Source organism: Mugil cephalus, chromosome 21 (genome assembly GCF_022458985.1).
Source record: "Mugil cephalus isolate CIBA_MC_2020 chromosome 21, CIBA_Mcephalus_1.1, whole genome shotgun sequence".
Taxonomy (NCBI): Eukaryota; Metazoa; Chordata; class Actinopteri; order Mugiliformes; family Mugilidae; genus Mugil; species Mugil cephalus.
In genome coordinates, this window is record NC_061790.1 from 3248300 (window position 1) to 3272724 (window position 24425).

Consider the following 24425-nt stretch of genomic DNA (forward strand, 5'->3'; position numbering starts at 1 on the left):
ATGGGCTGAAGTCTCTGTGAGGAAGTGTTACCTCATTAACATGTTCCTCTTTAAGTAGAAACCTCTTTAGAGACTGTGTCTTTCATCAACGTGAGGACGAAAGAAGAGGACAAGAGAGACAGAGAAGAACAATGGTTGAATTTAGATGGATTCAAATGTCTTTACTCCTGATCCTGATGCTTCAGTTTCCAGGTAAGGATACATGTACATACACACTAATGGACTCTTTATGTCTTTGCAGCACTGTGAGGTTCATGGTGACTCTAGTGGTACCCTAGTGATGATTTCTTTTTTCTTTTCATTGGTTCTTTAATGAACCTCTTTCTTGTTGAACCTCTTAGAGAAATAACCCACAGGATTATTGAACATTTTACCATCTTCCTGTAACAACACAGTGTCTACACCATACGTTCTAGTGTCTTCAAGCTTACAGTCAGCACTGGAGCACAACAACAAAACTGCTCTGACTGAATCAAACTTTTAGAACTCACTGCTCCAAACAAATAGACAAGAAGGGCTTATTAGGCAGTAAGAGGTGATATAGTGATGGAACTGAATGTGTTCTCTATGTATCCTTACCTGGAAACTGAAGCATCAGGATCAGGAGTAAAGACATTTGAATCCATCTGAACTCAACCATTGTTCTTCTCTGTCTCTCTCGTCCTCTTCTCTCCTCCTCACGTAGATGAATGACAGAGTCTATAAAGAGGTTTCTACTTATAGATGAATATAACATGTGCTCTGTTTGGTTTGTGAGGTCACTTCCTCATCATGTCTCCAGTCTGTGTTTTCTTAGCTCTGTCATTTGTTGGAGAAATTAACAAAAATAAGTTTAAACCATTGAAATGTTGAAAGCAACAAAGTGTGAGGGCAGAGTTGAGGTTCTAACTTTTATATTTTCTCCATTTTGCTGATTCTCTTCTCGACCGTGTTTGACAGCGACGGTCGACAGTTTCTACGTCATCAGTAGAACTGAGGAAGCTGAATTTGTGAAAACTGTCATACGTTGCTGTAAACAATGTTTATTCTAACCAACAATGTTTTCATTGTGATGTTTGAAGGTATGTGGAAGGATGTACATCCACAACAACCTACTAGTTTCTCTGGGTCAGTAATTTTTATCATCACATGTCACTCTTCATCCATGTGAATCCTATGTGTCTACAAAAGAACATGGATGTATATCACAGTCTCTTTGTGATAGAAGTGGCAGTTTTCATTTTGGTAAAGACTATTTATATGTTATAAATGAATAGTAAAGGTCACAGAGTCAAACCCTGCATCACTGCCTTTTATGCAATGAGGAAGTTAGAAGCGTTACCTTCTTTCTGCACACACTAAAAAGAGACTAGCAGTCAATATGAGGAAGTGACATCACAGAGCGTCAACGCTGTGTTTCTCTACAAGGAGAGCTATTTTAGACAGTGAGACATTTACAAGAATGAGGAAGACGGAGAAAGACGGACAAGCATGATGGATGAATTCAAATGGATTAAACTGTTGTCACTGATGATACTGATGCTTCAGTTTACAGGTAAGGATTCATTTACTTGAAAACTTGTACATAAAACATGGATGATATGAAGAGTCTGTAAAAGGTCTCTAACAATTAAGTTAATTGTCTCATATATTTGAGATTCTACATGTGTCTAAAAATAAGTATAGACTCATTGTGTGATACAGATCCATTCAAGTGTAGGTGATTTGATTAATTTGGAATAAATGCTTCAGTCAGATGAATTGAAATCCTTTAAATTAAGATTTAAATATGTGAACTTTCTTCATGTGGTTTCCAGGTGTAGAAGGTTCATCATCTTCTTCATTTATGTCAGTTTGTGTTTGGTCTCAGTCTGGTGATGAAAACAATCTTTCTCTGCATATTCAAAGTAAATGTCATTTAAATTCATAAATATATGAAGAACATACGAAGTCATATGAACCCTCGTGGTGTTGATTCAGTGGTCAGAGAGGTGTTAGTTCCTATTCACAGTTCAACCCCTTCAGCCTCTGTTGTCTCACCTCTGGCACTAGTTAGGGGCTACGGGGCAGCGCCGAGCCTCCAGTCTACAGCAGCAAGCTGTAGGACGAGCTATATATCAAAATGTGCGGCTTGATTGGGATCGTGTCCTATTACTTTTCTTTATGAAATACGAATTTTTCGCAACTGCAATAAATTTCCCATTGTAAATGAATGGGACGGTCGAAGAAAAACACGCAAAAAAGACAGTTTTTCAAAGGTCTACTGCTCAGGCATACTTTCACCCACAGACTTCATTTGAACTCTCACTTAGAGTGAGACACCGTGTGTGAAATCGCCTTAAATTTTTCTCTTTCCGCGCTCGTCCCAGCCACACTTTACACACTAGACACATGATTTTTTTCACAGTTGTAGACAAACTTGTTGTGTCTCTCACAATGTGCTCAGCAAAGCAGTGAGATGTACAGAATTTAAACTGCGAGCCTTTGTTCCCGGTAAAGTACCTGTCTGCTCTCCATTCACTCCAATGTAAAGATTTTCTGAGAAAAGGAGAAGCACCTTTATGTTTAACTCGCGAGTGTGTCCAAAATATTTGCTCCAGGAGGACCAAAAACATATCAAAGTCTTCAGAAAGGGCTTACGACGCCCACAGTCTGCTTGTTTTTCTGATAGGAGCTACCGTTTTGTCACAGTAAGCCCAAATGTGAGACCAGTAAAAAGGTAACTTTGTGATGACAGTGACACACACATGCGCGCACATGCTTAAGCTCAGCAGTAGCAGGATGTACAAACATGTGGGCGAAAGCGTGCATTACTCTCTCACACACAGACTAACTGTGCTAAATGTAGGCTAACTGTGCTAACCGTATGCTAACTGTGCTAAATGATGGTTAAGTGTGCTAACTGTGTGACATGTGGGTCAAGTGTGCGACATGTGGTTTGACTGAACCAAATGTAGCCTAACTATGCTAACGTAAGCTAACTGTGCTAAATGTGCATTAAGTGTGCTAACTTTAAGCTAACTGTGCTAAATGTAGGCTAACTGTGCTAACTCCCATGTTGACAGAGACAGTACCCCCGCCATTAGCTCCCATAGCTCCTTCAAAATTTCCCAGAGGGAATTTTCTAGTTAGAATTTAAAATGTTGATATATAAATAAAATATACATTTTAAGTTTTTATATGTCATATATTTTTTCTGACTCTCCTATCAACAGAGTTCTACAGTGAGATCAGTCCAGTTTGTTGACCAGTAATAGAACAGAGGAAGATGAGAATGTGAAGATCAACACACTCAGGTCTCATAAAATAACCATGACTTCAGAGGTCCAATGAGAGCTGACAAACGTCATCATGAAACCTGCTTGGTTTCCTCTAATAATAAAACAGTGTGAACAGAGAAGCACAGATGCATTTATCTCAACTAACCATCTTCACACATCAACCTTCCTCTGTTCTGTTCTATAGTTCACCTCCCTCTAAAACACTGTAGGAAAGAGAGTCAGTTTAAAACGGTGTTTATTCTTAGTCTGTCCACAGAAAAGACAAATGTAGAGAGTTGATGTCAACAACTTCAGTGAGGGACAGAAGTGAGAAAACATGGACTGAAGTCTCTATGAGGAAGTGATACCTCACTAACCTCATTTTTCTTCTTATTGTGGTTTTCTAGTCATAGTAATATGCTCCTTCACTCAGCTACTGAAGATCATTCTTTAGTTTAGACACAAAGCTGTATATCACAGCCTCAATTTTCATTTTGTTCCAGAGTGTTTCTATGTGTCAAATGAAGAGTAGAGGTCACAGAGTCAAACCCTTCATCACTGCCTTGTACGCAAGGAACACTAGAAAGAGACTAGCAGTCAATATGAGGAAGTGACATCACAGAGTGTCAACGCTGTGTCTCTCTACAAGGAGAACTATTTTAGACAGTGAGACAGTTTTAAGAAGGAGGAAGACGGAGAAAGACGAAGAGAATGATGGATGAATTCAAATGGATTAAACTGTTGTCACTGATGATACTGATGCTTCAGGTTACAGGTAAAAATCAACAAAAATTCAATCAATTGAGTCACATATTTGAGATTCAACATGTGTCTTAAAATAAATATAGACCTATTGTGTGATACAGATCCATTCAAGTGCAGGTGATTTGATTAATCTGGTATCAAATGCTGCAGTCAGATGAATTAAAATCCTTTAAATTAAGATTGAAAATGTAAATTGATTCTCACCATTGTCTTCACATCTTAACAACTGTTTTACTGAGTGTTATAAACAGGATGTTGTGGTTGTTGTCAGTCATGGTTTAGTGCAGCATCAAACCAAACCACAGATAGAGTTAGAAAGATAAACTCATTCATGTTGGTAGTTTTAGTTCCTGGTTTCCCTCCGTGACTGAAATAGTTTCCATGTCAGTGTAGACTGATGTTTTTTGGGTTAATGTTCAGGTTTAGATAATGTTCTGCATTAATGGCACTTATGGTGTTCCATACTTTGTGTTTGTCTGGACGGGTGACACACACTTCATGAGGGTTTCAAGATTCATATTTTACTACACTTCATCAAGTCAAAGTTCCTGGAATTAATCCTTATTTTTCTTGTGTGTCTTGCCAAAACATTAGATACACTGGTGAAAACAGTCCTGCATCTTATCTCATGAGGTGACTGTGGCAATGTCATTTCACAGTGGTGTGAAAAAGTGTTTGCACCCTTCCTGGTTTCATGTTTTTATGCATGTTTGTCACAACTAAATGTTTCAGATCATCATCAAATGTAAATATCAGTCAAAGATGATACAAAAAAACACAAAATAAAGGTTTTTGTTATCAAGAGAAAACTAAATCCCAGCCTACATGGCCCTACAAGTCTACAAAACTTTCATTTAAAAACTGTATTTAGTGTTTACTTGTGTTATCTTTGTCTTATATTTTATTTATTTTGTCTGATGATCTGTGATATTTAGGTGTTTATGTAAAAACATGAGAAATCAGGAAGGGGACAACATTTTTTCACACCACTGTACATTCAATGGAGTTCATGAAATGTGTGTTGTGAGGAGTGTAACTCTTCACTCGTTTGTTCATGTGTGCTGTCAGAATCTACATAAAGTGTGTACTATAAGAAAAACTATTTAAAGAAAAGAAGAAGAGCGTTACTGCAAACATTTTTCTCTGGTGATGTTGGTAGTTCAGACTTGATATCTGCAGATGACGTCTTCACACATTCCAGTTCAATAAACTGTCTATTGTTGGTCTGATCATGAAACACTGTAGAGAGTCCTTAAATGCACCCAATATTAACATTTAAAATCTTGACACAATATTGGACAATGAAAAGTCCAATATTGTGACTTGTGACTCCACAAGCGAAAGAAGTGATAAAACATGGACTAGAGTCTCTGTGAGTAAGTGACTTCACAAACTGTTCAAAGCACATGTTATATTCATGTTTAAGAAGAAACCTCTTTAGAGTCTGTGTCAGACACAGAAGAACAATGGTGATGTCTTTTCAGATGTATTGCAGTAGTACTTTAGTTGTATTTCAGTACTGACATGTCACGGTAGTCTGGGCTTCATCTTTAGTGAAGTATTTCCACACACTTGATGAACTGCTGCTAGTTTGCTGCAACCACCCACTGGACTCCTCACCTGTCTTCTAGGAGGCGTCCATGTTGTTATTGTCACATGATCAGTGACTAGTCGACATGATGATTAAAGCGTAATAGCACCTCACTCTAAATATTTTCATTTACATTTTATTTTTAACATTTCTGTCTCTTTGTCTCAACAGCAGCAACTGGACAACATACATATGACACTGTCAGAGTTGGACATGACGTCACTTTGTCTTGTGAAAATGTGATCGATGGACAGAAGAACTGTGACAGTACTACCTGGTTGTTTTATGGTTTAAGAGACAGATCATTAGTAGATCTGGTTGAACATGGACAGATCAAATCTAAACCAGACAGACTGAGAGTTACAACAAACTGTTCTCTGGTTATAAAGAAGGTCACAGATGATGATGTTGGTCTTTACACCTGCAGACAGTTCATACCAGGACAACAAGAAGCAGACTTTCAGGTTTATCTGTCTGTTATTACCAGTGAGTATTTCCATCATGATGTTTCCAGGTCAAACTGTCTCATCAGAACAACATAGTGAAACATGACAATAATTATGATCACAGTGATGAAGTTCATTTTCCTCTTGTTGTCTTTCTCTCTCAATCTTCTCCAGTGACTGAACGTGAGGACAATAAAGTCGTCTTGTTCTGCACTGTGTTGGATTATGATGCATGTAGATACAAAGTGGAGTGGCTGTATGAGGGTAAAGAGGAAATATCAGACATCGAGATATCATCACCTTCTTGCTCTGCCACTGTGACATTTACATCATCCCACCTTAATCAGAGGATTTATGAGTTATTGAAGTGTAAAGTGACAAATGGTTACACTAAGAAAGTTCAGCTGTTTACCTTCAGCCCTCAGTCCTCAGGTGAGAATCAAACCAGTTTCTATCATCTATAAAGTAAAGGTAACATGGAGTCTGTTTCACTGTTCAGATTGTTGTATGTTGTTTTTTATTTAATCAGGTGAAGATGCAACAAAGAAGAAAGTGAAATCAACAATTAAACCAACAGCAACAAGTAAAAAAATGACAACATCAGTGAAACTCGCCTCATCAGAACACACAATCAACAACAATCCATCAGATCATCAAGGTAGAGACTGAATCTCTCTCATCTTGTTAACTTGATTTTCTCTGATTCATTCTCAGTCTTCATCATTTTTGTTCTTCTCAACATCCAGCTCATCACCTCAGACCCAGAGACTCTTTAATCATTTAAACTTCTCTCTCCAGGTTGGTCATGGTGGTATATGATTGTTCCTGTGGGTTTATTATTACTCTTGATATTTGTCATCATCATCATCAGATGGAGGAAAACTAAAGGTGAGAACATTCACAGACCAACATTCTGGTGGAACTTGAATTTTCATTGTAGAAGTTAAACTCAACTCTTTGATATTTTCAGGAAAGAAAACACAGATGAAAGAAAACACTGTGAGTTTAAACACTGAATAATGAAATTCTTGTACAATGGCAACTGTGTAATGATATAAATAATTGCATTAACACAGAATGTCCCTCAACTGTATTTGTATAGGAACTGAACTTAAACTCTGCAGAGACTCAGTCTGGTCCAGAAACCAGTCAGGACACGGTGAGATCACAAACTACACCCAGTACAGAGTTACACTCACTGATAGAGCAGATGTAGAGTCATTATGTTGTGTTCTTTATGTTGTGTTCACTGTGTAGGTTCAACCTGAGGATGGTGTTTGCTACGCCTCCATCAGCTACACCAAGAAGACCAAGAGTAAAGCTAAAGCCGAGGTAAGATCTCTAACGGATCATAGTGGAGATGTTAACAGAACAATCATGATGTTAAGAACTCCTGTCAGGTTGTGTTGCGTTAAGATTGAGTGGATGAAATGTGCTGCAATGTATCCTGTTAGGAACGTGATGATGATGATGATGATGATGAAGGTGGCTCTGTGGTCTACAGCACTGTGAAAGCTTCCTCCTCTTCTGCTGATCCCAGAGACTTCTATTCTACCATCAACGAACTAAACAAATAAGAGGTTAAATCTGTTAAATGGAACATGAAAGCACCAAGAGGAACCTCACGTCCTCTCTTATCTTATATTATGTGTAATATATCATATATCCTATATCGTATCATATTTAGTTTTTTTGTCTTATGGTATCATATCACATCATGTTGGATCACATTTTGTCATATGTTATGTTGTGTATAATATATCTTATCTTATCTTATCTTATCTTATCTTATCTTATCTTATCTTATCTTATCTTATCTTAATACATTCAGACAAACCATCATCAGATCACCTTAGAGTTAGGGTTAGGTAGGTTTAGGGTTATAAAGTATCAGGTGTATGAGACATGGATTCATTGAGAGAGTAGAGACTCCCTCTAGTGGTGGAGAGTGTTCATAGGGAGGTCAGACAGACTCTATACTGTCCCCTTTAGACTTTGTCCTCACATGGACAAATTATTTTAGCATCTATTTTATAAAATAGATGCAAATGTATTTCCTTCTGTGGTTATTTTCCAGTATTTCGTGTTTTCAGACCTGCCACATATTCTGATGTAAATAATGATCTAATACATTTAAATTAAAATGTCTCCCTGTCGTAACACCTGTGTCACATGATTCATTTATTTGTTTTTTTGTTTTTTTCATGCAACTTTCACCTTAGTCATAAATCCATTAAACGTTGGAGAATACTCAGGTGGATTTATTCCTAAAGGAGGGGAAACTGGTGACATTAACAACTACACGTCTAACATTTAAGCTGTCTGGTCTTCAGTACTTTTAACAATGAGGTCAAGAGTAGAAAGGTTGTTGACCAGTAATAGAAGAGAGCAGGTGCAATGAGTGAAGACTATAGCTGAGGAAAATATCCTTTTTCTTGGATTGTGTTCATTAGAAGACAAACAAAGTCCTTATAAGCAGATTATACCCACTGTATATTCTGTCCTATGAGTTCCCAGTGAAGGTGATTTTCTTCAGCAGACTGATCACCACGCCCGTTAAAGGATAGATTGGTTGGGGGTTCCCATTTAAATGTCATGGTACCATCACTCTGGGGCAACTGGAAGCTCTGCTGTAGTTTCCCTAACAACTGTAAACCTTGCTTACTTCAACTCCACCATTTATAAAGTAACTGAGTACTTTTACTCTAGTACTGGATTCCACCGTTAATAAAGTAACTGAATACTTTTGCTCAAGGAATAGACTCGACCTGTAATAAACTGAGTACTTTTACTCGACTACTGGACTCCATCATTAATAAATTAACTGAGTACTTTTACTCCAGTACAGGACTCCACCGTTAATAAAGTACCTAAGTACTTTTACTGTAGTACAGGACTCCACCATTAATAAAGTAACTGAGTACTTTCACTCTACTACTGCTGTAACCATGGTTACAAAAATCACACGCACAGAGGAGCTCACAGCAATGGAGGAGGAGGGAGGATCTCATAGTGACAGCATCATATAGGGAGGAGGGTCTAATTAATAGCAGGTGTGTACCTGCTCATGATGTTTGCTGCAGTACCTAAGGAGGGGGGGTTTCATGAACACAACAGTTGTGTACCTGCTGGCCATCACGACGTAACACTAAGTCACTCACACCGCCAAATCATTATGACCACTTTAGACATGGACGGAGAAGGAGAAGGAGGCCAAATCTCACTCCACAGACACCCCACTGTAGCTTATGACCACGTGCTCCTTCCACACACCCAACTGAGCAGTCAACCCCGACCCCACACTCAAATATGTCTGCCAAAACATTATGACCACCCAGGCCATTACAGCAGGTGACTCACTCCATTTTTTTCAAATTATTAGGAACACCTTACACATCCATCATAATGAAGAACGACAGATCTGAGATTTGCAGAACTACCTAAGGAGGGAGGCTTTCAGTAACACAACAGCTGTGTACCTGCTCAATATGGCTGCTCACTGCTGAGTCACCAAGTTGGCCATATTATTAGTAACACCTTACACATCCATTGTAATGAAGAACAGCAGATCTGACATTTGCAGCAGTAACTAAGGAGGGAGGCTTTCATTAACACAACAGCTGTGTACCTGGTGGTCATCACGATGGAACGCGAAGTTACTCACAAAGCCAAATCATTAGGACCACCTTAGACATGGACAGAAAGGGAGAAGGAGGCCATATTTCACTCCACAAACACCCAACTGTAGCGTATGACCACGTGCTCGTTCCGCACATCCGAACGTGCACCCATCACTGACAGCACATTCAAATAAGCCTGCCAAAACATTATGACCACTCAGCTCTGCAGTGGCCTGATAAGGACACACTCATGTTCCCCGAGGACCAGGATTGTGAAACACTGGGTTGAATCATACCATAAATTATAACAATAAATGTAAAATTCATATTGATATGTTGGAAACAACTTCACAACAAAGGTGAAATAAAACAAAACAAAACAAAACAAAACAAGAATATATATGTTGCTTTATATAAACAGTCAAAACACACATGGTCCAATTGACCCTGGAGGACAAAAGGTGTGAAGACAACACGAAGGCAGAGGAAAGTTTGTGTTGTGGTCTACAACACACACTGGAAATTCATCATCAATAAATGCTTCATTTTCTAGGAGTCATATTAACGTGAGCAGTGGCAAAGAAGAATCAGTTACAGATAACATTAAGATTTTAAAGCTCAGTAAAGTCAAACATTCAAGATTAAAAATATTAAAGACAGTAAATGTTCTACATAAATACTATCAGAAATATTTCTTGTTGGTTGAAGCTGAGATCATGTGATTTAGCTGAAGAATCTAAATGTGTTGTCATGTTGTTGATCCACAGTATTAAAATGATCTTGTGCTTGTGTTGTTTTCTGCTCATGTTAAATGTGATGAGATGATGTTTAACAGCAGTGGACTCGTCTCTGTGGTGAGTTGATGTTGAAGTTGTTGATCAGTGGAGTCTGACTGAAGCAGAAGGGTCTCCAGAGTTTTCATAGATCACTGAACCTTCACCTTCACCTCCATCATTCTGCACCTGTGGAAAACAACACCACAAACAAACATCACAAACACTGGTTTGACTCTGTCAAGTTGGACCTGTACAAATGTTTGAATGTTCAGAGTTTAAACTCACAGTGTTTTCTTCCATCTGTGTCTTGTTCCCTGAAAAGACAAATGAGAGAGTCCACTTTAGCTTCAACAGCCAAATTCCAGGTTCATCAAAAGCTTTTTCTGACTAAAACTTTCATATGTGAATGTTCTCACCTTTAGTTTTAATCCACATGTTGACTGTAACAACAGATATCAAGAGTGCTGCTAAACCCACAGACACGATGATGGATCTCAACAAATGAGAAGAATCTGGAAACAACAATCGTCAAGAACTAATATTAATATAATCTAACTTTAAGACCTTAATTTAAACTTTAAAATGTGACAGAGATCCAGACTCTACGTTGTTGATCTGATGGATTGTTGTTGATTGTCTGTTCTGATGAGGTTAGGTTTACTGATGTCATTTTTTCACTTGTTGGTTTAATTGTTGTTGATTTTGTTTTCTTCTTTCTCTTCTTTCTCTTTACGTGATTAAATAAAACACCAACATATAACAATCTAAAACAGACTCTATGTTACCTTTACTTTATAGATGATAGAAACTGGTTTGATTCTCACCTGAGGACTGAGGGCTGAAGGTAAACAGCTGAACTTTCTTAGTGTAAACATCTGTCACTTTACACTTCAATAACTCATAAATCCTCTGATTAAGGTGAGATGATGTAAATGTCACAGTGGCAGAGCAGGAAGGTGGTGATATCTCCATGTCTGATATTTCCTCTTTACCCTCATACAGCCACTCCACTGTGTGAATACATGGATTATAATCCAACACAGAATAGCAGAACAAGACGACCTCATCATTGTCCTCATGTTCAGTCACTGGAGAAGATGGAGATATTGAGAGAGAAAGACAACAAGAGGAAAATCAACTTCATCACTGTGATCATAATTATTGTCATGTTTCACTATGTTGTTCTAATGAGACAGTTTGACCTGGAAACATTATGATGGAAATACTCACTGGTAATAACAGACAGATAAACCTGAAAGTCTGCTCCTTGTTGTCGTCCTGATATGATCTGTCTGCAGGTGTAAAGACCAACATCATCATTTGTGACCTTCTTTATAACCAGAGAACAGTTTGTTGTAACTCTCAGTCTGTCTGGTTTAGATCTGATCTGTCCATGTTCAAACTGCTCTACTGTTGCTTACTCTACCATTGAAGTACCAGGTGGTACTGTCACAGTTCTTCTGTCCATCGATCACATTTCCACAAGACAAAGTGACGTCATGTCCAACTCTGACAGTGACATATGAACGTTGTCCAGTTGTTGCTGTTGAGACAAAGAGACAGAAATGTTAAAAATAAAGAGTAAAAAAAAGATGACTGTTACAATTTTAAAATGGAACAAAGCGTCTCCACTTTCTTCCATTGGTCAAACTGACGCTAGTATCCAGGAATATTATCAGTTTCACCATCTGTTGAGTTTGCAGCCAGAGTCTGATCAGTTCTGTCTGAGAGTGTTGACACATTAATGATGACCCACCACTTCCTCTAGAATTAATACTCTACCTCCAACATTTAAGATAAGATAAGATAAGATAAGATAAGATAAGATAAGATAAGATAAGATAAGATAAGATAAGATAAGATAAGATAAGATAAGATAAGATAAGATAAGATAAGATTATACAGATCGGCTATGGCTCAGTAGGTAGAGCGGATTGTCCATGAACCGAAGGGTTAGCGGTTCAATCCCCCGAGTGTGCCATATGCTGAAGTCTCCTTGAGCAAGACACTGAACCCCCAGTTGCTCCCAGTGCAACTGGCGCTGGTGTGTGAATGTGTGTGTGCTTGTGTGAGTGAATGGGTGGATGTGTCTCTGACTGTAAAAGTGCTTTGAGTACCTTTGAGTAGGTAGAAAAGCGCTATATAAAAGCAATACCATTTACCATTTACAGAAAGAACAAGTATGAAAACAAAGAAATGTTGGATGCTAAAAAAGCAAGATGTGATATCAAATAGGGGAAAAGTACAGCATATAATCCCATAAATTAAATGAAATTTATCAAAAAAAGTGAGCATTTGTGAGCAAGTGAGGGAGAGCATTTGAACAAACATTTAATTAACTACCAAAAATAACAGAGCATACAAAACTATATACTTATTTTGTATGTTTTAGTTTGACTTAAATCCCATTCACTAACATGGAGGGCACAGATTAATGACCTATACTGCAGTCAGACACTAGGGGGAGCTCTAAATGCTCTAAGACTTTAGAGGAGCTTTCAGTCTCAAGACCACGCTTGGTTGGATAATGAGTACATTTCAGCCACATTAAAGGAGAGGGAAAGATGGGTCGTGGATCGGAAAGAGCGGAGGGATCGAGAGGAAGTAATAGAGGGATTAAGGGTCGAGGGGAAGAGATGGAGGGATCGAGGGGGAGAGATAGAGGATCGAGGGTGGAAGAAACGGGGATGAAAGGGTTGACGAAATGACCTGATGAATGGCGTAGTATCGATCGTGCGTGGTCTGCCGAAGTGTGGATGCTGGAACCCAGCATGTGAGATTCAGGGTGGGGGCATATCTCTGGAAGCGCCGGCTCTTTGACCCCCAAAACAATTCGTAGAGGCAAGTTGGAGATGGGCTCTTCCAATGTCGTCGGGATGGTTGTGAATGTGGCTGTGGTAGCCTCAGGATTTCTATCTGGAACTAGAACCAGAAACGTGTGACTATTTCACCTGATTTGCTAGTGAATAATGGAACTCAGGGGAATGTGTGTCAGGCTAGTTGGGCGTTCACGTGGTTTTGCGAGATTGAGATTGAATTAAGATTGAACACGATAGTATCCAGCGGGTGGAAGGAAATGTCAGATAGGCTGGCGTGCCGGGATGGTTATATGAAATTGAAGAAGATGTCAATTCGGAACATCGGAGGAACCCGAAGAATGTCAAGAGGAACAGCTTTGAGCGTGGAATCGATTGAGGGGGTCAGGTAACCAACTTGAAGGGAATGGATGCAACAAGCTAGGAGAGTTGCTGTGAGAGGGAGCTGCTTTAGAGCTGTCTGTGGTTCTGATTAGCATACTTACGTGTGGTGGGGAAATGGAAGGACAAGGAATTCTGATTATCAGTTTAGTGAAGAAGCTGATGCCACTGATGTAGACCTGGATGGTAGATGTTTTGATCTTTTCGATGAAATGGGGCGTACCTGATGAAACTAGTGAGGGAGGCAATGTCAAGTGAAGGGAAAGGCAGTTGCAGGGATGCTTGGAAGGCTCGTAGTAGCCTTCTCACAGCCGTAGTAGTGAGAAGATAGTGTGGCAGGTGAAGGACTGTTTAGGATGGTCGATTGTGAAGCGGAGGCGAGGAGGTGCTTCTTCAGGAGGAATGAGGGGTGGAACAAAAGTGGAGGATGGTTGGGGAAAGGAAATTGGGTTAAGGATGGGGAGGCAGGATGAGAGGGATGGGCCTGTAGAAAATGGATTAGACTGATGAAATTGGTTGCTGGAATGGAGGTGTTGGAAAAGAGTGAGGATGGAGGGACTATGGAAACCGACGGCACTGCATTCATAACGGCTGAAGGGAGGGAAGAGGGAAAGACACTGGGAAGATGGGGAGTATGGGAAAGGGAAGAGATGAAGGATGAGAACAAGTTAAACAAGTGCGGTGTAGGTTGGATTGATACGACCTGGCCCTGGAGGGAGATGGCCGGAGAATATGAGTCCCTTACTGCTGCCAAGGGCTGCATGCTGGCGTCGGCATGTGCACGCTAGTGGAGACGTGCTGGGACAGCTCCGGTGGATCCAGGCCTCCTCCTGCTGCTTCTGGCTGCGTGGAGACGTTGGCTCGTGCCACCGTGGTGACGAGTCGAGGACTAACCAGAAGACCAGGGTCGGCACGTGTTGTTGATCTGGTGGTGGAGATGGAGTTTTGGACGAGTTGGAAAAGTTTGGCCTTGTTATCAGTGCGGTGGAATCGAATGCCCTTCTCTGTAAGGGCGTGCTGGAGGCGAGTGATTGTCCTGTCTGTTACAGTAGTCAGGTGTGGAAGGGTTCTGGCCGGAGGGGAAGTGATGGCAGAAGACCGGCTAGAGCAGAGCCTTGTTGCCGGCTGGGCTGTGCCGGCTTCTGGATGGACGTCGTTCGAGTGAGCGGCGCCGGGTACGGCCTCTCCCGGTATGTGATGGAGGAGGTGAAGAACAATGCTCGGAGTCGCTGGATGGGGGTTAATGAACGATGTTATGGGGTATCTGGACTATGGAGCGTAGTCGGTGGAGGTGGTTAGTGTAATTAAATGAAGTGGAGACATGTAGTGATACTCTATTTCAGGGCTGGCCAACCCGCGGCTAATGAGCCGCATGCGGCTCTTTGCCCAGTTCCATGCCGCTCTTACGTTCATATCGAAGTTTCGCTTCGCTTCGCTTGAGTTCAATATGGTATTTTCATCCGACGCGCATGTGCGTTGGATGAAAATACCTCAAAGTTTCCCAGTAGGAGCAAGATCATTTGAGTAAATTTGTGTCAAGTTCGCTCTCAAAAAGGCAGGGAAAAAATGCACAGCAAAACGAAAATATGAAGATGAACACAGGACGTTTTTAACAAAGTGGGAGAGTTTATATCTTTTTGTTAAATGTAATGGCAAGCCAAATGTGGCTCTTGGGCTCTACAGAGAGTGGCCATCATAGTGGGTGACACAGCTCTCGCCGGAGTTATGGGAGCTCATTACAGTGACACAGATCATCCCCAAGGTAAATGTGTTAAACTAAGAAATATTGTCATTATACTGGTCGTACAATAGGCTGTTCACCATACACATAGCTCGTGCGTGAAGCTGCCTGAAGCACGTTGACTCATGTGCAATGTTCAATTTTTGTTAATTTTTATTTCTGACAATTCTAAACAGTTTTGTCTGTGTGAGTTAAAGGAAGAACACTGAATGATGTAACAATAGTGATAAATGCAGTGACAGAACTGAATATGTTCTCCATGTATCCTTACCCGGAAACTGAAGCATCAGGATCAGGAATAAAGACATTTGAATCCATCTGAACTCAACCATTGTTCTTCTCTCGTCCTCACGTTAAAAGAATGACACGGTCTCTAAATAGTAGTTTACCTTCATCTTTGATGCATTAAATGACTCTGAAAAGTGTTTTGTAGTGACACAAACAGTTTACAGTTATTCAATCTTCAGTGTAACAGAGGAAGTATAATGTATGAAGTTTGTCCATCTCGGCTCAAAAAGGTTTTTCTATAAACGTATTGCACCTCTGAAGTCAGTGTTCGGATGTTTTTGTAGCCAGGACAGTCAGGCCTTTTCTTTTCTTTTCTTTTCTTTTCTTTTCTTTTCTTTTCTTTTCTTTTCTTTTCACAAAGATAAAGTTGAGTTAAGGCCAGTTTTTGTTGTAATTTGTCTATTTTATTTAGCATTTAGGATCCATCTGAATTCAACCATTGTTCTTCTCTGTCTCTCTCGTCCTCTTCTCTCGTCCTTTGACGTTGATGAAAGACACAGTCTCTAAAGAGGTTTCTACTTAAACATGAATATAACATGTGATTCATGAGGTTAGTGAGGTCACTTCCTCATCATGTTTACAGTCTGAGAACAGTAAAACCACTGACCCGAGTTTCTGTTGTACATCCACAACAACCTAACTAGTTTTTATGGGTGAGTAGTTTTACTCTTCACTTGTCAGATTAAGAAACATTAACCAACAAAAGAGTGAGGGCTGCATTTTTGCATGTATTTATCTTCACTAACAATGTTCACACATTTGTCTTCTTCTTCTTTTGAGACCTCAAACACGTGACCACCACAAATGCACCATGGGAGTGGAGACCGTGTGCACTTGTTGTTCTTATTGTGGTTTTGTAGTCACACCAATATGCTGCTTCACTCAGCTGCTAAAGATTTTGCTTCAGTTAGAGCTGTATATCACAGTCTCGTTGTAATTTTGGTAAAGACTATTTATATATTATAAATTAATAGTAGAGGTCACAGAGTCAAACCCTGCATCACTGCCTTGTACACAATGAGGAAGTTAAAGGTGTTACCTTATTTCTGCACACTAGAAAGAGACTAGCAGTCAACATAAGGAAGTGACATCACAGAAAATCAACGCTGTGTCTCTCTATACGGAAAACTACTGTAGACAGTGAGACAGTTCTAAGAAGGAGGAAGACGGAGAAAGACGGACAAGAATGATGAATGAATTCAAATGGATTAAATTGTTGTCACTGATGATACTGATGCTTCAGTTTACAGGTAAGGATTCATTTACTTGAAATCTTGTACATGAAAAGTGGATGATATGAAGAGTCTCTAAAAGGTCTCGAACAATTCAGTTAATTGTCTCATATATTTGAGATTCAACATGTGGTTTAAAATAAATATAGACTCATTGTGTGATACAGATCCTTTCAAGTGCAGGTGATTTGATTAATCTGGAATAAATGCTGCAGTCAGATGAAATACAATCCTTTAAATTAAGATTTGAATATGTGAACATTCTTCATGTGGTTTCCAGGTGTAGAAGGTTCATCGTCTTCTTTATTCATGTCAGTTTGTGTTTGGTCTCAGTCCGGTGATGAAAACCATCTTTCTCTGCATATTCAAAGTAAAGTCATAAGTAAGTAAGTCATTTAAATTCATAAATATATGAAGAACATATGAAGTCATGTGAACCATCGGGTATTGATTCAGTGGTCAGAGAGGTGTTAGTTTCTATTCACAGTTCAACCCCTTCAGCCTCTGTTGTCTCACCTCTGGCACTAGTTAGGGGCTACGGGGCTTCACCTGAGGCACAGCCCCTACAGCAGCAAGCTTAACCCCGAGGCCCCTATTGTTATCCCGCGTGTTTCTTCTTTTTATTAGGGGCTATAGGGCAACACCCGAGCCTCCAGTCTACAGCAGCAAGCTGTAAGACGAGCTATATATCATCAAAGGTCTACTGCTCAGGCATACTTTCACCTACAGACTTTATTTGAACCCTAAAAAGTAGACACGAGCCTTGAGTATTGGTGTATTAATCCTCGCTTTGATAGAAATCGCCTTAAATTTTTCTCTTTCCACGCTTGTCCCAGCCACAATTTACACACTAGACACATGATTTTTCCCACAGTTGTTGACAAATTTGGATGTACAAACATGTGGCCGAAAGCGCGCATTACTCTCTCACACACAGGCTAACTGTGCTAACTCTAAGCTAACTGTGCTAACCGTATGCTAACTGTGCTAAATGTTGGTTAAGTGTGCTAACTGTTCGAAATGTGGGTCAAGTGTGCGACATGTGGTTTGACTGAAGTGAATGTAGGCTAACTATGCTAAATGTAGGCAAACTATGCTAACGAAAGCTAACTGTGCCTAAATGTGCATTAAGTGGGCTAATTGTGGGTTAACTGTGCTAACTGTGCGCTAACTGTGCTAAATGTAGGCTAACTGTGCTAACTCTCATGTTGACAGAGACAGTACCCCCGCCATTAGCTGCCATAGCCCCTTCAATATTTCCCAGAGGGAATTTTCGAGTTAGAATTTAAAATGTTAATAGAATAAATAAAATATACATTTAACGTTTTTATATATCATATATTTTTTTCTGACTCTCCTATCTACAGAGTTCTACAGTGAGACCAGTCCAGTTTCTTGACCAGTAATAGAACAGAGGAAGATGAGAATGTGAAGATCAACACACTCAGGTCTCATAAAATAACCATGACTTCAGAGGTCCAATGAGGGCTGACAAACGTCACCATGAAACCTGTTTGGTTTCCTCTAATAATAAAACAGTGTGAACAGAGAAGCACAGATGCATTTATCTCAACTAACCATCTTCACACATCAACCTTCCTCTGTTCTGTTCTATACTTGACTGCCCTCTAAAACACTGTAGGAAAGAGAGTCAGTTTAAAACGGTGTTTATTCTTAGTCTGTCCACAGAAAAGACAAATGTAGAGAGTTGATGTCAACAACTTCAGTGAGGGACAGAGGTGAGAAAACATGGACTGAAGTCTCTATGAGGAAGTGACCTCACTAACCTCATTTTTTTTCTTATTGTGGTTTTTTAGTCACAGCAATATGCTCCTTCACTCAGCTACTAAAGATAATTCTTTAGTTTAGACGCAAAGCTGTATATCACAGCCTCACTTTTCATTTTGTTCCAGAGTGTTTCTATGTGTCAAATGAAGAATAGAGGTCACAGAGTCAAACCCTTCATCACTGCCTTGTACGCAAGGAACACTAGAAAGAGACTAGCAGTCAATATGAGGAAGTGACATCACAGAGTCTCAACGCTGTGTCTCTATACAAGGACAACTATTTTAGACAGTGAGACAGTTTTAACAAGGAGGAAGACGGAGAAACACCGACAAGAATGATGGAAGAATTCAAATGGATTAAACTGTTGTCACTGATGATACCGATGCTTCAGTTTACAGGTAAAAATCGATAAAAAATCAAAAACACATATTTGAGATTCAACATGTGGCTTAAAATAAATATAGACCTATTGTGTGATACAGATCCATTCAAGTGCAGGTGGTTTGATTAATCTGGAATCAAATGCTGTAGTCAGATGAATTAAAATCCTTTAAATTAAGATTTAAAATGTAAATTGATTCTCACCATTGTCTTCACATCTTAACAACTGTTTTACTGTGTGTTATTAACAGGATGTTGTGGTTGTTGTCAGTCATGGTTTAGTGCAGCATCAAACCAAACCACAGATAGAGTTAGAAAGATGAACTCCTTCATGTTGGTAGTTTTAGTTCCTGGTTTCCCTCCGTGACTGAAATAGTTTCCATGTCAGTGTAGACTGATGTTTTTTGGGTAAATGTTCAGGTTTAGATAATATTCTGCATTAATGGCACTTATGGTGTTCCATACTTTGTGTTTGTCTGGACGGGTGACACACACTTAATGATGATTCATATTTTACTACACTTCATTAAGTCAAAGTTCCTGGAATTAATCCCTATTTTTCTTGTGTGTCTTGCCAAAACATTAGGTACAGTGGTGAAAACAGTCCTGCATCTTATCTCATGAGGTGATTGTGACAATGTCATTTCACAGTGGTGTGAAAAAGTGTTTGCATCCTTCCTGGTTTCTTATTTTTATGTATGTTTGTCACAACTAAATGTTTCAGATCATCATCAAATGTAAATATTAGTCAAAGATAACCCAAGAAAACACAAAATGAAGGTTTTTGTTATCAAGAGAAAACTAAATCCCAGCCTACATGGCCCTACACGCCTACAAAACTTTCATTTAAAAACTGTATTTAGTGTTTACTTGTGTTATCTTTGTCTTATATTTGATTTATTTTGTCTGATGATCTGTAATATTTAGGTGTTCATGCAAAAACATGAGAAATCAGGAAGGGGACAACACTTTTTTACACCACTGTACATTCAACAGAGATCATGAAATGTGTGTTGTGAGGAGTTTAACTCTTCACTCATCTGTTCATGTGTGCTGTCAGAATCTACATAAAGTGTGTATTATAAGAAAAGCCTTTTTAAAGAAAAGAAGAACAGCGTTACTGCAAACATTTGTCTCTGGTGATGTTGATAGTTCAGACTTGACATCTGCAGATGCGTCTTCACATATTCCAGTTCAATAAACTGTCTTCTGTTGGTCTGATCATGAAACACTGTAGAGAGTCCTTAAATGCACCCAATATTAACATTTAAAATCTTGACACAATATTGGACAATGAAAAGTCCAATATTGTGACTTGTGACTCCACAAGTGAAAGAAGTGATAAAACATGGACTAGAGTCTCTGTGAGTAAGTGACTTCACAAACTGTTCAAAGCACATGTTATATTCATGTTTAAGAAGAAACCTCTTTAGAGTCTGTGTCAGACACAGAAGAACAATGGTGATGTCTTTTCAGATGTATTGCAGTAGTACTTTAGTTGTATTTCAGGACTGACATGTCACGGTAGTCTGGGCTTCATCTTTAGTGAAGTATTTCCACACACTTGATGAACTGCTGCTAGTTTGCTGCAACCACCCACTGGATTCCTCCCTGTCTTCTAGGAGGCGTCCATGTTGTTACTGTCACATGATCAGTGACTAGTCGACATGATGATTAAGGCGTAATAGCACCTCACACAAATATTTTCATTTACATTCTATTTTTCACATTTCTGTCTCTTTGTCTCAACAGCAACAACTCGACAACATTCATATGTCACTGTCAGAGTTGGACATGACGTCTCTTTGTCTTGTGGAAATGTGACAGATGGACAGAAGAACTGTGACAGTACTACCTGGTACTTCAATGGTTTGAGAGACACACTACCAGTAGCACTGGTTGAACATGGACAGATCAGATCTAAACCAGACAGACTGAGAGTTACAACAAACTGTTTTCTGGTTATAAAGAAGGTCACAAATGATGATGTTGGTCTTTACACCTGCAGACAGATCATATCAGGACGACAACAACACACACACTTTCATGTTTATCTGTCTGTTATTACCAGTGAGTATTTCCATCATAATGTTTCCAGGTCAAACTGTCTCATTAGAACAACATAGTGAAACATGACAATAATTATGATCACAGTGATGAAGTTCATTTTCCTCTTGTTGTCTTTCTCTCTCAATATCTCCATCTTCTCCAGTGACTGAACGTGAGGACAATGATAAAGTCGTCTTGTTCTGCTCTGTGTTGGGTTATAAATTCTGTATTCACACAGTGGAGTGGCTGTATGAGGGTAAAGAGGAAATATCAGACATGGAGATATCACCACCTTCCTGCACTCACCCTGTGACATTTACATCATCTCACCTTAATCAGAGGATTTATAAGTTATTAAAGTGTAAAGTGACAGATGGTTACATTAACAAAGTTCAGCTGTTTACCTTCAGCCCCCAGTCCTCAGGTGAGAATCAAACGAGTTTCTATCATCTATAAAATAAAGGTAACATGGAGTCTGTTTCACTGTGCTGATGGTTTCATGTCATCATTTTATGTTTTAGGCAATGATCCAACAACAAGAACAACAACCACAACAACAACTAGTACTACTACTACCACCACATCTAAACTAACCTCATCAGAACAGACAATCAACAACAATCCATCAGATCAACAAGGTAGAGACTGAATCTCTCTCATCTGTTAAAGTCTTAATGTCAAACTGACTCTTGATTTTCTCTGATTCAGTCTCAGTCTTCATCCTTTTCTTTCTTCTTAACATCGAGCTCATCATCTCAGACCCAGAGACTGTTTAATCATTTCAACTTTTCTTTCCTCCTCTGTATCTTCCATCCACGTCCACCATTCTCAGTGTCTAACGTCATAAGTCAATGTTGATCTGAGCACTTTCTTGTCTTCTCTCTCCAGGTTGGTTGTGGTGGTGGTACATTTTCATTCCTGTGGGTTTAGCAGCAGTCTTAATTGTTGTGGTGATCATCAGATGGAAGAAAACTAAAGGTGAAATTAAAGTTTTGATGAAGCTGGAGTTTGGCTCTTGATGCTCCAGTTGACTCTGATTTGTCTTTTTTATGTTTTCAGGAAACAAGACACAGGTTGAAGAAAACACTGTGAGTTGAAACCCTGAACACTTTGATATACATCAACTTATTTTTACAACAATGTTGTTGTGGGTTTTTTTGGTATCATCAAATGAATGTGATTGACAGTAGCACTTGAAAGAGACAAGGAATCTTATCACCACTAGTACAGACAACAAACACTCATAAGAACAAATGATAACAAGCTCTGAATTTATGTTCTGAATAGATTTGAACGTCATTATGTTGTGTTCTTTATGTTGTGTTCACTGTGTAGGCTCAACCTGAGGATGGTGTTTGCTACGCCTCCATCAGCTACACCAAGAAGACCAAGAGTAAAGCTAAAGCCCAGGTAAGATCTCTAATGGATCATAGTGGAGATGTTAACAGAACAATCATGATGTGAAGAACTCCTGTCAGGTTGTGTTGTGTTAAGATTGAGTGGATGAAATGTGCTGCAATGTTTCCTGTTAGGACCGTGATGATGATGATGAAGTTAGCTCTGTGGTCTACAGCACTGTGAAAGCTTCCTCCTCTTCTGCTGATCCCAGAGACCTCTATTCTACCATCAACGAACTAAACAAATAAGAGTTTAAATCTGTTAAATGGAACATGAAAGCACCAAGAGGAATCTCATGTTCTCTCTTTTCTTATCTTATGTGTCATATATCATATATCCTGTATCGTATCATATTTTGTTGTTTTGTCGTATGGTATCATCTCATATCATGTTGGATCACATTTTATGTCATGTTATATTGCATATGATATGTCTTATCTTATCTTATCTTATCTTATCTTATCTTATCTTATCTTATCTTATCTTATCTATGGACAAACCATCATCAGATCACCTTAGGGTTAGGTAGGGTTAGGGTTATACAGTATCAGGTGTATGAGACATGGATTCATTAAGAGAGTAGAGACTCCCTCTAGTGGTGGAGAGTGTTCATAGGGAGGTCAGACAGACTCTATACTGTCCTCTTTAGACTTTGTCCTCACATGGACACAATATTTTAGCAACTTTTTCATAAAATAGATGCAAATGTATTTCCTTCTGTGGTTAAACACATTTTATGTCAAATTATTTTACAGTATTTCGTGTTTTCAGACCTTTCACATATTCTGATGTAAATAATGATCTAATACATTTTAATTAAAACGTCTCCCTGTCATAACACCTGTGTCACATGATTCATTTATTTGTTTTTTTGTTTTTTTCATGCAACTTTCACCTTAGTCATAAATCCACTAAACTTTGGAGAATACTCAGGTGGTTTTATTCCTAAAGGAGGTGAAACTGGTGACATTAACAACTACACGTCTAACATTTAAGCTGTCTGGTCTTCAGTACTTGTAACAATGAGGTCAAGAGTAGAAAGGTTGTTGACCAGTAATAGAAGAGAGGAGGTGTAATGAGTGAAGACTGTAGCTGAGGAAAATATCTTTTTTCTTGGATTGTGTTCATTAGAAGACAACCAAAGTCCTTATAACTAGATTATACCCACTATATATTCTGTCCTGTGAGTTCCCAGTGAAGGTGATTTTCTTCTGCAGACTGATCACCACGCCCATTGAAGGATCGATTGGTTGGTGGTTTCCATTTAAATGTCATGGTACCATCACTCTGGGGCAACTGGAAGCTCTGCTGTAGTTTGCCTGACAACTGTGAATCTGTGCTTATTGTTCTTTGGAATATGCTTCTGAACTTGTTGGTCTGTGAAAATTTAAACATTTTTTTGGTCATTCTGGATAGATCTTGTTTGCATAGACACGTTAAGGTTTGGGGGTGTAGTTTGTTGACGTGTTTTGATTTTGGTTAGGTTTGGTAGGGTTTTCCTTTGAGATTTAACTTTTAACAAGAACTTGAACTAATTATCTAGTTTTGTTCTGTTAATTCTTGTGATTTATTCAGATGCCTTTTATAGGATGAGCAGCACACCCTGAAAAAGAGCCTTAATGTTGCCAGACGGCAGTGGAAAGAAAGTTCCTGTTTTCACTCTTGTGGATCTCCTTGTTGTTGTGAGGATGAAGAAAATTGCACATACAAACAGAAGGTTCCTTTTTTATCTGACTCCAGTTCTACCAACAAGAAGGAAGGAGAAAAAAACTTCCGATATGTTTCATTTTGTACAAACTTCTCATTTTTAGATGTAAAATATAAAGTTAATGACAGTTTTCCTGTAAATGTAACACATTTCTAAGTTGGTTTGCACTGATTTTCTATTCAATATTTATTTATTTTCAAAGTCAA

The 24425-nt window shown here is 39.0% G+C and overlaps 1 protein-coding gene and 1 long non-coding RNA gene across 8 annotated transcripts; one reads left to right on the forward strand and one right to left on the reverse strand.

The window, feature by feature from the left end:
* Positions 1–75: 75 nt before the first annotated feature.
* Positions 76–22811, forward strand: LOC124999278. Of its 7 annotated transcripts, none has more exons than XM_047574122.1 (9): positions 76–192; positions 5767–6081; positions 6216–6473; positions 6571–6699; positions 6840–6929; positions 7012–7040; positions 7144–7200; positions 7299–7373; positions 7496–8203. In XM_047574122.1, exons 1-9 carry the CDS (start codon positions 132–134, stop codon positions 7616–7618), a joined length of 1137 nt encoding a protein of 378 aa, XP_047430078.1. In that variant the 5' UTR covers positions 76–131; the 3' UTR covers positions 7619–8203. The 7 variants fall into 7 exon arrangements, with proteins under 7 accessions (XP_047430078.1, XP_047430080.1, XP_047430081.1 ...); XM_047574124.1 differs by having other exon boundaries at positions 5770–6081; XM_047574125.1 differs by lacking the exons at positions 76–192; positions 7299–7373; positions 7496–8203 and adding exons at positions 202–1534; positions 22449–22523; positions 22646–22811.
* On the reverse strand, positions 10532–10951 carry LOC124999300. The gene is made up of 3 exons (XR_007111178.1): positions 10854–10951; positions 10723–10751; positions 10532–10623 (listed from the first exon to the last, which is right to left on the reverse strand). It is a non-coding gene; the product is annotated as an uncharacterized LOC124999300 (long non-coding RNA).
* Positions 22812–24425: the final 1614 nt, after the last annotated feature.